The sequence below is a fragment of the Cucumis sativus genome, chromosome 3 (assembly GCF_000004075.3).
Source record: "Cucumis sativus cultivar 9930 chromosome 3, Cucumber_9930_V3, whole genome shotgun sequence".
In the NCBI taxonomy this organism is placed as follows: domain Eukaryota; kingdom Viridiplantae; phylum Streptophyta; class Magnoliopsida; order Cucurbitales; family Cucurbitaceae; genus Cucumis; species Cucumis sativus.
In genome coordinates, this window is record NC_026657.2 from 29563439 (window position 1) to 29575227 (window position 11789).

The following is an 11789-nucleotide window of genomic DNA, read 5'->3' on the forward strand; positions in this document are numbered from 1 at the left end:
ATGAAAAAATGTAATGAAAGTAGAAGTTGAGTTAATGATTGCTTGATGATGGAATAATGTAAGAGTGGATTAACATAATATTATTATTTACAATTAGTTAATGAGAGATTAGTGGTTGGGGAAAGATAGACTAATCATTGAAATGATTTGGAGTTGTAGCTAATTTAGTTAATTTAAATCTCTTCTCCTTTTTTGCTCAAATGTGTGCAATGGGCCATTGTTGTGAGAATGTGTTATTATGAGTGCCCAAAGCACTACCCCTTAAAGCTCATTTCATAATTTCTATTATATATATATATATATATATATATATATATAGATGTATGTATATATTTGAAAAAACAACTACATAGAAATTAAATAAAGTTTTTGGTTGTCATTGATCGTTTCATCTTTACCATACATGTACTTAATCATAACTTAACCATAGGTCTGTAATTTTGGTCTATTAGTCCGTGACCAGATCTCACAACGTTGTTCTATAGTTTATTATGTAAGTCGATAGAAAAAATAGTTAAAATGAGATTTTAATTAATGTGAAAGAGAAAGATAAAATATATTTTTATGTAATTTTAAAGGACAATTTATATATGAAATTGTTTGTTCAAAAATATTTTTGTTGTTTAATTATGTATGTTTCGTATTTATGGTATATATAACACGTGTGTGACGACTTTCCATTCAACACGTTTTTATTGTTAACCTTTGATGTTTCATATTAACGGTTAACACAACAATTTGAATCCAAATGGTTATAATATATATTGAGACAACAAACCCTAATTAATTGTTCATATCCCATGTTATAAATTACACTCCTATTCACAAAAGGGATTGATGATTGTTTTATCACGTGTAATCACTTTGATATGTAGCGAGACACATGACGTGATTGTCCACTATTCAAGCATAAAATATGCAAATTTAATAACTCGTTTTCTTTGACTTTTTACTTATTTGAACTTAAAAGGGACTCTAATACCATATAATAGAGAAACAACACGACGTTTAATCTCAAAACAATTGACAATAAGAAAGATAAGTAATCGATTTTTCATAAACGAGAGATTGGATGTTAATCAATCCAACCTATAAAACATGTGAATCAACAAGTTTTTATTTTCTTCTTTTAAAAAAGCACAAACCCACCACACCAACCAACCCCAATGGCAAAGTTTATGCACAAAACATCCCATTTAGTTGAAAAAGTAATACCCCATTTTCAAATATGATAACAATTATTGGAGGTTAGGGAGATGAACCTCCCATTAAACATACTCATTAACATTAATAATCAAATGATCAATCAATCTTTTTCAACTCTCAATTTAAATCCCATTTTGTTGTCCTAACTTCTCTGTCTCTTCTTCACATTTCCATGGAATCTCCTGTGTTTTTGGCATTTTGGACCCATTAAAAAATATTGTTTCTCTCTTTCATTGTTTTGTTTATTGATTATTATTCAATCTTTCCTCCTCTAAACAATGACATTCAATTGCCTTTAATCTTTCTTGTTTAACACCATATACAATTTGAAGCATGATTCAAGTGTATATTAGTTTTTTTTTCTTCATATCAACTTCAACCACCCAACTTTGGAATATTAAATTAATTAATCCAACCTAAGTTTATGTTTAACATAAAATTCAAATTCTCTTCCTCACCAAAACTTTGTAAACTTGACAAATATTCTTAGTAGGTGAAATGTTGGTTTATTTAATTTTCAATATATATGTAGGAATGTTTGGTTGTTCATTGGCTTTCATATCGTGTAACCCCACTATTTGTTAAATTGTATATGTAACACGTTTACACTTTTTGAAATGTAATTTTGACCCTTTCGTTAAAAAAACTCAATCTCACTAGAATTAACCATAAGATCAATCCATATAAAATTTAAAATCGAAATCTTATTAAATTGTCTTTTAATAAAATCAAAATGTATTGAGTTTTTATTATTATTATTATAAGATTTAAATCTTGAGTGGCTACTTGATTTTATTTTTATTCGTGACAATGACATTAATGTAATGTAGAGTTTAAACAACACTATTAGTGAATAATAATTACAAACTAGCAGATGTTAATGATTTGGCATTTTCTCAATAAAGAGCAATACTTTTATTTTCCATTTCTTTTAAATTCTATAATGAAATAAGTAAAAAGAAATAAAAATTGAGAGAGACACAACACTTCAATTTAAAATAAAATGCTTTATTTAGAGGAATTATAAATGATTTATATGTTATGCCTATCGTAATGGCTTTCATCATTCTTGATATTGTCGACTACTTGAGTTTAATACACACAGAGTACTTTGAAATTATATAGACTTTGTGACTTCTTCTGTATGCATTGAAATAAATAATAATAATAATCTCTTTTGGTAAGTGTGGAAGATTCCAATCATATATTTTGTGAAGATTAACTATTTATTAATTGTAATGACTTTACAACATGTAACAAGTTAGTTAGGTTATAACTTATAATATAATGTTATGAGATATTTGTATATACACTTGCCCATGTGGGCTCGGGAAGTCATTCAAACTAAAACAAGGACCGTTATTCTTTAAGATTGGAATCGAAGAAAATGATAATTAAGTAATTAACTGTATCTAATGCAAGATTTATCAATACGTTAGAATTACAATGTAAAGGAAGTATATGAACGAAAACCATTAGTACTCTGCTTTTATAAGTTTTATAAATATTGTTAAAGAAGTCCATGTCGTTGGTATGGAGATAGTGTTGGAAACAAATGTCGATTCTCGATGTGATTTTTAATCAATTTTTTACGTTGTTTTAAGTTGGAAAGTTTATATTAGTAGAAAATCAAAGTGAATATTTATGTTTCATTTGATTAGTTAGTAGAGGATCTTATATTGAATTTACTATCAGCTGTTAAATTACAACTTTGAGTCGATACATAATTTGATGTAATTAAACATGGTATCAAAATTATCTTATGGCTTTATAATATGCAAGGGCAATTGGGTCTTTTTGAGTTGGTAATGGGCCGTAAGGCCCAAGTTTTGAAAGAGAAATAGTGGGCTCTTATTTTCACGTTCCCGCCAGTAAAATGGAGGAATTTTAAAAAATAAAATTTCTTTTTTCTTTCTTTCTTTTTTGCTATGAGATGGGACCCACTTGTTCTTAACCATAGTTAGGAAAATAAACCGTTATTCCTGGTTAGGTTAGCTTGATCATCAACCTGGGTTAATCCCGTACTGGTTCCGACTTCTGTTCGAGATCTGTTCCACGATTAGGGTTTCGAATGTTGAATTTCCGTCATCTTTGTTAGTTGATTTCTTCGGTTTTCTTAGTTTTTTTGGAATTAGGATTGGTGTTTCGATTGAAGCTCTGTCGTTGAGATCTTCGACTTCTCTGAGAATTTTGTGTGGGACTTGAGAAAGAAGAGAAAATTGGGGAAAAACCAGGCAAAATGGAGACTCAGAGGATTATTGAATTTCCACACAAAAACATGGATAAACGTCCCAGGAAGAGACAGAGATTAGCGTGGGATATGCCTCCTCCTGTTCCTCCACCGAAGGTAATGCTTCTCGGGATTTATTAGATTTATTTTGTGTTTTTCAGACCTAAATTTCTGTTCTTAGGAAATGGTAATTGTTGTAATTCGTTTTCCATTTTATAAGATAGCTGTGCGTTTGGAAAGGAGATGTGAAATCTTCAAATCTTGGAAATGGATTTCGGCTTTTTATGTGTTTTGTCCATATTATGGCACCTAGAATCCAAAGCGTTTGTGTTTTGACGACCGGATTTGTGTTTGACATATGACTTTTTTATGAATTCAGGTTCTTCCACCACCATACTGCGGGCAGGAATTTGGGAATGGGCAAGTTCCCAATTATGCATATCCGTCCATGTATTGCAGAGGAGCTCCACGCGTTGGATCGCCTCCATGGAGGCCTGATAATAAAGATGGGCACTATGTATTTTCCATTGGGGAATGCTTAACTCCTCGTTGTAAGCATCTCCCAGTTCTCTGAGTGTAGTACATGGATTTGCTTTTTCTAATTGTTATCCCTTGGTACACTTTAGACACTTATGAGAGGGATCAGATTGGTGGTAAATTTGTTGGAATTTGTTCCTAATTTGGAAGTTATATGGTTATTTAATGTTGAATGTGGTAATTGATGGTTGAGACAATCCTACATTGTATTTGTTGATAATTTGTGTTTAGGGTTGATATTACTGTCATTAGCTTATGTCTTCTGTTTATGCTATCTGCAGACACAATTTTGAGCAAAATGGGTGAAGGTCAGTACATTTTCATGAACCTAATTTTCCTTTATTCTCACTGTTGCTCCTATTTATTGGTTTTTTTTTTTTTTTTTTTGTCTTTTCTCTATTTCACAGTGTTTCAATAACTTTTTCTTTTTCTACTTCAGGAACATTTGGGCAAGTGTTAGAATGCTTGGATAGTGAGAAAAAAGAGGTTGTAGCTATTAAAATTGTTCGATCAATAAGCAAATATCGTGAGGCTGCCATGATTGAAATTGATGTCCTTCAGAGGCTGGCTAGGCATGATATTGGAGGCACCCGGTAAGATTTGTTGAATCTCACTTCACTCTTTTTGTTGGAGAAGTTTCATGTAAATATTAGTATAAGTGGTTTCATTCTTTGCAGTTGTGTGCAAATTCGGAATTGGTTTGACTATCGTAATCATATATGTATTGTAAGTATTTGTTAATATCTCCTGATTTGATTAATTTGGAGGGGCAATGCTAGTTCCTGCATGCCTGAGTATTGTGTGAGTTAAAAGAAAACTTGCGGATGAATTTAAATGGTTTGGACAGGTATTTGAGAAGCTTGGACCAAGCTTATACGATTTTCTTCGCAAAAACAGCTACCGTTCATTTCCGATTGATCTTGTTCGGGAGTTTGCCAGACAACTTCTGGAGTCTGTAGCATGTGTGTGAATAATTTTTGCATTTTTTCTGTTATTTACTTGATGTTGAATACACCTAAAGGTGGATTCTGGAATTGGAATTGCTTATTGAAATCATGGCAGTTTGTTTGCTGGAGCATGAAATAACATATACATTCGAATGTCTGTCTTACTGGCCCTTTAAATGATTTTCTGTAGTTATGCACGAGCTACGGCTAATTCACACTGATTTGAAGCCAGAGAATATTCTTCTTGTTTCCTCAGAGTTCATTAGAGTTCCAGATCATAAGGTATAGCGATTGCTTTCAATTTCTCTGGGTCATAGAAGGACAATATTCTTGCATGGTTGAGATATGTTACTCTCTTTAAAAACTGACCTCCTGCACTCTAGTTTTTATCACGTTCAGTGAAAGATGGTTCCTATTTCAAGAATCTTCCGAAGTCGGCTGCTATCAAGCTCATTGATTTTGGAAGTACCACGACTGAACATCAAGATCACAGCTATATTGTTTCGACACGTCATTATAGGGCACCTGAAGTTATCCTGGGTACCTCTTTTTTCTCTTGCAGTAACATTTGTTTATCGGTTGGCTATGCTTTGCCCTTTAACTGCACACTGTTTTTATTTTGTCTACAGGTCTAGGTTGGAACTATCCTTGTGACCTATGGAGTGTCGGATGCATACTTGTTGAACTTTGTTCTGTGAGTATCTTCTTGTAGACTAGGTTAAAATATTCTGTTCTTTGATTAGATTTTTTTTATTCTCAAACAAATTGCACTTTGATTCAATTTCAATCTGTGACCAAGAATGTTTGGAAAATTAGACTTTCCTTCTTTTTTGGCCCTTCCATTTTGGAAGATTCCTGATAAATATTATCATTAAGTATTTTGGTGACAAAATTTATATGATCTATTATCTCGGTTACAGTTATTTTGGTAATTGGCCACATTAAGTTGTTTTAACTTTTTTTGGATATTATGAATTTCGTTTTTATGTTCTCTGATTAGTCTGGATTTTTTTAACCTTTCCATTTTATTATTTTCTTTTGCTTGATGAGCAGGGCGAAGCACTTTTTCAAACGCATGAGAACTTGGAGCATCTTGCCATGATGGAGAAGGTTTTGGGCCCGTTGCCCCAACATATGGTTCTCCGTGCAGAGTAAGGATTTTGTTCTCCTTTTATTAATTTTTTGGGTTGACTTTTCGACAAAGCCCTCACCATTCTTTTATTTTTGTGTTTTACCTTTTGCAGTCGCCGTGCTGAGAAATACTTCAGGCGAGGCATGCAGCTAGATTGGCCTCAGAGTGCAACATCTCGAGAAAGCATGAGAGCAGTCTGGAAGCTACTGAGGCTGCCTGTAAATATTTCTATCTTTCATTTTCACTTGCCATCAATTTCTTTATGTAATCCTAGGTGTAATTCTTTAGTGGTCTCTTATGAAATGTTCGATGCAGAACCTTATAATGCAGCACGTTGATCACTCGGCTGGTGATTTGATTGATCTCCTGCAAGGCCTCTTACGTTATGATCCATCAGAGAGGCTCATGGCAAGAGAAGCACTAAGACATCCTTTCTTCACTAGGGATCTAAGAAGGTGTGGTTACCCCTTGTAGTTCTCTCATTCACATTTTAATCAAAGAGTGAGCCGCTATCGAGGGAGAAAGAAAGAAAGAAACTTTAAAGCGATGAATTGTTTCACCAATAAGCTCATCATCTCTTTCTTTTTTCTTTTGTAATCGTCAAAATTCTTGTGTAGTTAAAATTGAAAAGATGATTCAATCACACTCCCATTTCTTCCCCCATTTTACTTTTCTACATATTACCACATCTATTCCTGATAAATTCCTAGTTTGGTTGTGGAGGTTTTTATGCAAAACCACAAAAGTAATGTACTAATATTCTTTTGTTTTTCTTTTTTGGTATTGATATGTACTCTGGCTAGTTCATTATTTCCAGGTAAGCTTGGACAAGGACTAACAGTTGGAATGTAGATAGCAAACTAAAGACTGACGTGGAATTGAAACCCGAGAGGCAAGACTAGCCGAAAAGAGCGTGTCTAAGAGTGAATGAGCTTTTGACCCACCGTACTGTTTTTTGGTTACAACAGATACAGAATAGGAAAGCCAAACACGAAGATGGAGGTAACAGGAAACGATTGAGAACATGCTGAGTATATATAAAAATTTGAAACCTCTGTTGGAGATGGGAATTGGAAAGAAGGCCAATTATTTTGTAGGAGGTTTTTTTGATCATGTGAATGACGAAAGTTACTGGCAATCAATTGATGATGGTGTTCGGCTTTCAGGCTTTTTTATTGCCTAGCAATTGGTAAAACATCATGCAAGAATGGCGTTATGCGCCTTTCAACGACCAACCCAAAGGCCCTCGGAAAATATAAGAGTTCAAACCGGAGTTTGAAGAACCACTTTTTAAGTGTTTATTTTTTTTTTTCTATTAAAAATGATTTGAAAATAAAAATAATTACGAGCAGGAATTTAATTGATTTTCTGAATTGAGTAAAAGAAACCCAAGTTTTTTTTCTCATGTTTAGTATTATTTGCTCTTTCTTATTTTTTAAGAAAATAATAACTGTTTAAGTTTGAACTATGGAAAAGTCAATTAAAAAAAAAGAAGAGGAATTTAGTTTTTTTTCTCTATTCCTTATAATATATTTGAAACTGGTTCCTATTTATTCTTACAATTTTCTACTACATCTGCCAAAATCTGTAGCTATTTTTATTTGTTTTTCAATTGTTATCAAGTTTTGTTACGATTTTCTAAAATGTGCTATAGAACACAAGCGTAAAATAAAAAAGCATAGAAATTTAATGATGACATTCAAGAAAATAATTTATTTAAAACTTGATACTTGAAATAGAACAAAATGTATTATTAATCTCGAAAGAAGAAAACCAAATAACGAAACTTGAAATGAAAGAAAAAAACAGTTCACCTGAATGAAAAATAATAAAAAAAAATTGTGAGCTAAAGGAATGAGGCCTTTGCAAATATAAATATTTTTTTTCGAAAATGGCGCCAATTATAATTGGCTTCTTTTGTCTTTCCTGTTAAACGACGTCGTAGGGGGTATATTAGACCAAGATTCCTGTACGGCAGTCGGCCGTCGTCGTTATTCTTCATCATCTACATTGTGTGCAACGTGATCCGGGTTTTGGAGCGCTGTAAATCCCATTCCTCTACTCCCATCCGCCATGGATTCTCTCGGAAGACTACAAGACTGCCACCACTTACCGTCGTTTTCAAGACCACTTTCGTCACTTAGCTTCAGAACCCGACTGTCGGTACCGTCGTCGTCGTCTAAATCATCATCCAGAGCATTTCCCTCGTTCCAATCGTCCTCCTTTGACTCAGTTTTCCGAACTCCGCAACGGCCCAGATCCTCACTTCCCCTAATTCTAGACCCTATTTCCTCATCCATCCTCAAAACCACCAGCGTTACTCTTACCGCGGCCGCCGCTTTGTTTTTCATGCGGTTTTGCGGAAAACCTGCTATTGCAGCCCCCATTCCTCCGCCTACGGTGGATTCGGTGAAGGAATCGATGAAAGACGAAGGTTCTCGTGGAGAGAAAGAGACGGTACTTGAAGAAGAATTGGTGAACGATTCTGTTGAAGCTCTTCGATCGCTCATTGAGGTAAAAGTTAAGGCTCGGAAGTTTCCTGAAGCTATTAAAATTCTAGACCGTTTAATAGAACTTGAGCCCAATGATTTAGAATGGCTAGTGTTGAAGGCCAACGTTTATAGTCATGTGGGTAACTCTGAATTAGCGAGAAATGAGTTTCAGAAGATTTTAGAGAAGGATCCTTTTCAAGTTGAGGCTTATCATGGGCTTGTTATGTTAACAGAAACATCAGATATTGATTCATTGAAGGCGATTCTGAACAGGGTTGAAGAAGCATTGGAACATTGCAAAAAACATAAAGGCAAGTCTGAGGAAAGGGATTTTAAGCTCTTGATAGCTCAGATTAAAGTTATGGAAGGAAGTTACTCTGAAGCTTTGAAAGATTACCAGGAACTTAAGAGGGAAGAACCAAGGGATTTTAGGCCATACTTGTGTCAGGGAATTCTTTATACCCTGCTTAAGAGGAATGATGAGGCCGAGAAGCAATTTGAGATATTTCGAAGACTTGTTCCAAAGAACCACCCTTATAAAGAATATTTTGATGAAAACATGTTTGCAGCCAAGCATTTCGTACAGCAGATTGAGAGGGATGCAGCCGCTTCGAATAATTGATTGTCTTTTTATAATATCTTCATGACTTTCTGGTTCTGTAACCGATGGTTTTGTTGCTTAAAAACTGTCATGGTTAGTTGAAATTAAGAGATGAAAGGTAAATATGTTGTTATTCCCATTTTAGGGAGCTTGATGAATGTAGCTGTTTAGCTGAAGTTGCTCTTTGGATCCCATTTTTACATTGCACATGCCTTGGTGCATTGAATTTCATGTCTAATCGTAGTACACTTCGATAAGTTTCTGCAAGAAATGTATAACCTGAAATAAATGACTGTGCTTTGGACTGAGTTAGATAAGTTTCTGGCTTGTTCAAAGGAGAAACATTTTGTAAGTTTGGACTTTGAATTTCTTTCTTAAATCTTAACTAGCTGGACATTGGAATCGGCTTCTGCATTGTATCTTCTCTCTAACAGGGTGACGGATGAAGATTATGCATTGTATCTTTTCATTATTGCAAATTGTAATATCATTCACTTGATTGATTTTTAGGCCTTTAGTTCTGATCAATAAAAGGATGGTGGTAGTTCTGTTTTCTTTCTTGTTGGTTTCTTTATATTTACGTCTAATTAGCACAGAGTTTAGGAATGTTAAATTATCCTTGAAAAACACCAGATTACTATTACTATTCTTTCAATTCGTTTTGATTCGAAGGTGAATCTCCATGCTTCGTGGAACTTTGAGAAGAGTTGTGGTGGATTAGAATGGGTGATTCATGGTTCTCTCGAATCTCCTATTTGAATAGGGTTCTGTAATTTCACTCAAGATTGGTTCGCTAAGTTGTTGGAAGCCCAAACGATTATCGAGTGTCTCAACCGTCTTTCTTCTGTATCTTCTTTTATTGCGGTTGAATCTTATGCAGGGAGGTGGTGGATTTGATTAACAACTGCTCTCCAAAGTTCGCTAAGGTGGAGTATGCAATTGACGAGATTGGAGCTTTGGGGAGACATTTGGGTTGTTTTTTTTTATCCTTCTGTCTTCTTATTGGAAATCAGGTTGCTCATACGTCACTGTATTGTTCGTCATGTTGCTGGTTCTTTGGATATTTTTTTTGGAGCTTTTCTTAAAAAAGAAGTTCAGATTGAGGTTTAATAGTATGCCTAACTTTATCGAAGAGGAAGGCTTTAGATTTGAAAAATGTAATGGAGCCACATTGTATGCTTTTTGAATATTTTAGGTCATCACCTACTCTCAACTTTTGTGGCCGTATGTCTCTTCCATGCTAGACATTTCCCGTAACATCTGCCCTTTTGAATGCAAAACATAATTTTCTACCCTGAGAGGAATTTGCCTCTTTTTCATTTTACTATTACATTACACTTGTTGATGTTAGACGATTCTCATGGAATAGTGTTTATATTTCTTTTGAATTGTAAAAATGAAGGTTTGAGCTTCATTTCATTTATGTCATATCGCATTAATTCATCTGGACCATGCAGTTGCAGAAAGCAAAGTACAAGTGGAGGCTTGGAGGCCAACAATTCCCCTCTGGATACGACACAAAAGGTTGGTTTATACATTTACTTGTCTTCAGTCATATTGATGGCTGGTTTCATGTGCGTACTCATTGCTTCATATAGCAAATGTCAATTAATTTTCTGTTTTCTTTTTTTACATTTATAACTATGATGATCATTGAAACAACTTGTTGATTGTTCAGGTTGAATATAGTATTGCACTTCTTGGTTTAATGTAGACATTGGGATGAATTTTGGAATATAGGTTTTATATAAGATTGAGTTTAACAATATCAGGTTGGTTGTTTGGTCCTTGAGTTCTGAATTTTGTGTTTAGTAGGTTGGTTGATCTATTCAACGTTTTATTTTAATTACGAACATTAGGAACATTAGATACAAAATTGAAAGCTGTATGATCATAGAATGAATGGATTGCCTTAAACTTGTCTTTTTCTTTTGATATCTGTGAGTGTTTGGACAACCCTCTAACATACAAACATTTGGGCTTGGTGACTATGATTGTACTCATCACGAGATTTCTTAGTTAAGTATTGAGATTATGTCACTAAGTCGATCCTTGTTCGTCGTGCATAGGGAAAAAAAAAGATAAATGATAAAAGGGAATCTGAAATTGGAGGGCCGAAAATTGGGATTTGACCTCAAAGATGATGCTCCACTCTTAGCAAATTTACCTTTTTCCTTTTTAGTTTAAACCCAGAACTCTTGTCTCCTTCTTGGAATACTCAAACATTTCTACTATACTTTTCTTTTTCTTTTCACATTATTTTCATTCAATTTTTGTACCTTCAGATTTTGAAATTTTGGGGTTACATTTTGGTTTTTGTTTCTTATTTTTAGATTTTAGATCTGGAATTCATAGTTATATAATTTAGGATTTCCAGTAGAAAATGTTTTTACTGTGTTGTGTGTTCCTCTAATTGCCTTCATTGGTTACTTTTTCTTGAGTGTCATTTTCACCTATAGTAAAATGAACATTTTTTTTTCATTCAAAATACATTACAGTGATAGTTTACTTTATTATTTATTACTTGAAATTAAGTAGTGGTCTTTTGTTGTTTTTTTTCTTAAAAAAGAATACAAATGATTTAATGCAAAGTTCTCTTAAAGCAAAATAAATATTGTAAATGTTCTTATCCTTTTTAGAAAAA

At 33.7% G+C, this 11789-nt stretch overlaps 2 protein-coding genes across 4 annotated transcripts; both read left to right on the forward strand.

Moving 5' to 3' along the window:
- Positions 1-3216: 3216 nt before the first annotated feature.
- On the forward strand, positions 3217-7234 carry LOC101202900 (serine/threonine-protein kinase AFC1). 3 transcript variants are annotated; one of them, XM_011653610.2, is made up of 13 exons: positions 3217-3553; positions 3816-3987; positions 4255-4281; positions 4413-4566; positions 4651-4699; positions 4821-4935; positions 5111-5202; positions 5304-5460; positions 5550-5614; positions 5974-6071; positions 6165-6270; positions 6368-6507; positions 6856-7234. In XM_011653610.2, the coding sequence occupies exons 1-13, from the start codon at positions 3446-3448 to the stop codon at positions 6902-6904; spliced, it is 1332 nt and encodes a 443-aa protein (XP_011651912.1). In that variant the 5' UTR covers positions 3217-3445; the 3' UTR covers positions 6905-7234. The 3 variants fall into 3 exon arrangements, with proteins under 3 accessions (XP_011651912.1, XP_004137764.1, XP_004137763.1); XM_004137716.3 differs by having other exon boundaries at positions 3218-3553; positions 6870-7234; XM_004137715.3 differs by lacking the exon at positions 6856-7234 and having other exon boundaries at positions 3218-3553; positions 6368-6824.
- A 644-nt stretch (positions 7235-7878) lies between these two features.
- Positions 7879-9699, forward strand: LOC101207402 (protein SLOW GREEN 1, chloroplastic). The gene has a single exon (XM_004137734.3). The coding sequence runs from the start codon at positions 8126-8128 to the stop codon at positions 9164-9166; it is 1041 nt and encodes a 346-aa protein (XP_004137782.1). The 5' UTR covers positions 7879-8125; the 3' UTR covers positions 9167-9699.
- The last annotated feature ends 2090 nt before the right edge of the window (positions 9700-11789 follow it).

Coding starts and splice junctions, on each gene's coding strand:
- LOC101202900 (XM_011653610.2), top strand. CDS start 3,446: ATGGAGACTCAGAGGATTATTGAATTTCCACACAAAAACATGGATAAA. Junction 3,988..4,254: donor GGAATGCTTAACTCCTCGTT/GTAAGCATCTCC, acceptor TGCTATCTGCAG/ACACAATTTTGAGCAAAATG. Junction 6,072..6,164: donor CATATGGTTCTCCGTGCAGA/GTAAGGATTTTG, acceptor TACCTTTTGCAG/TCGCCGTGCTGAGAAATACT.
- LOC101207402 (XM_004137734.3), top strand. CDS start 8,126: ATGGATTCTCTCGGAAGACTACAAGACTGCCACCACTTACCGTCGTTT.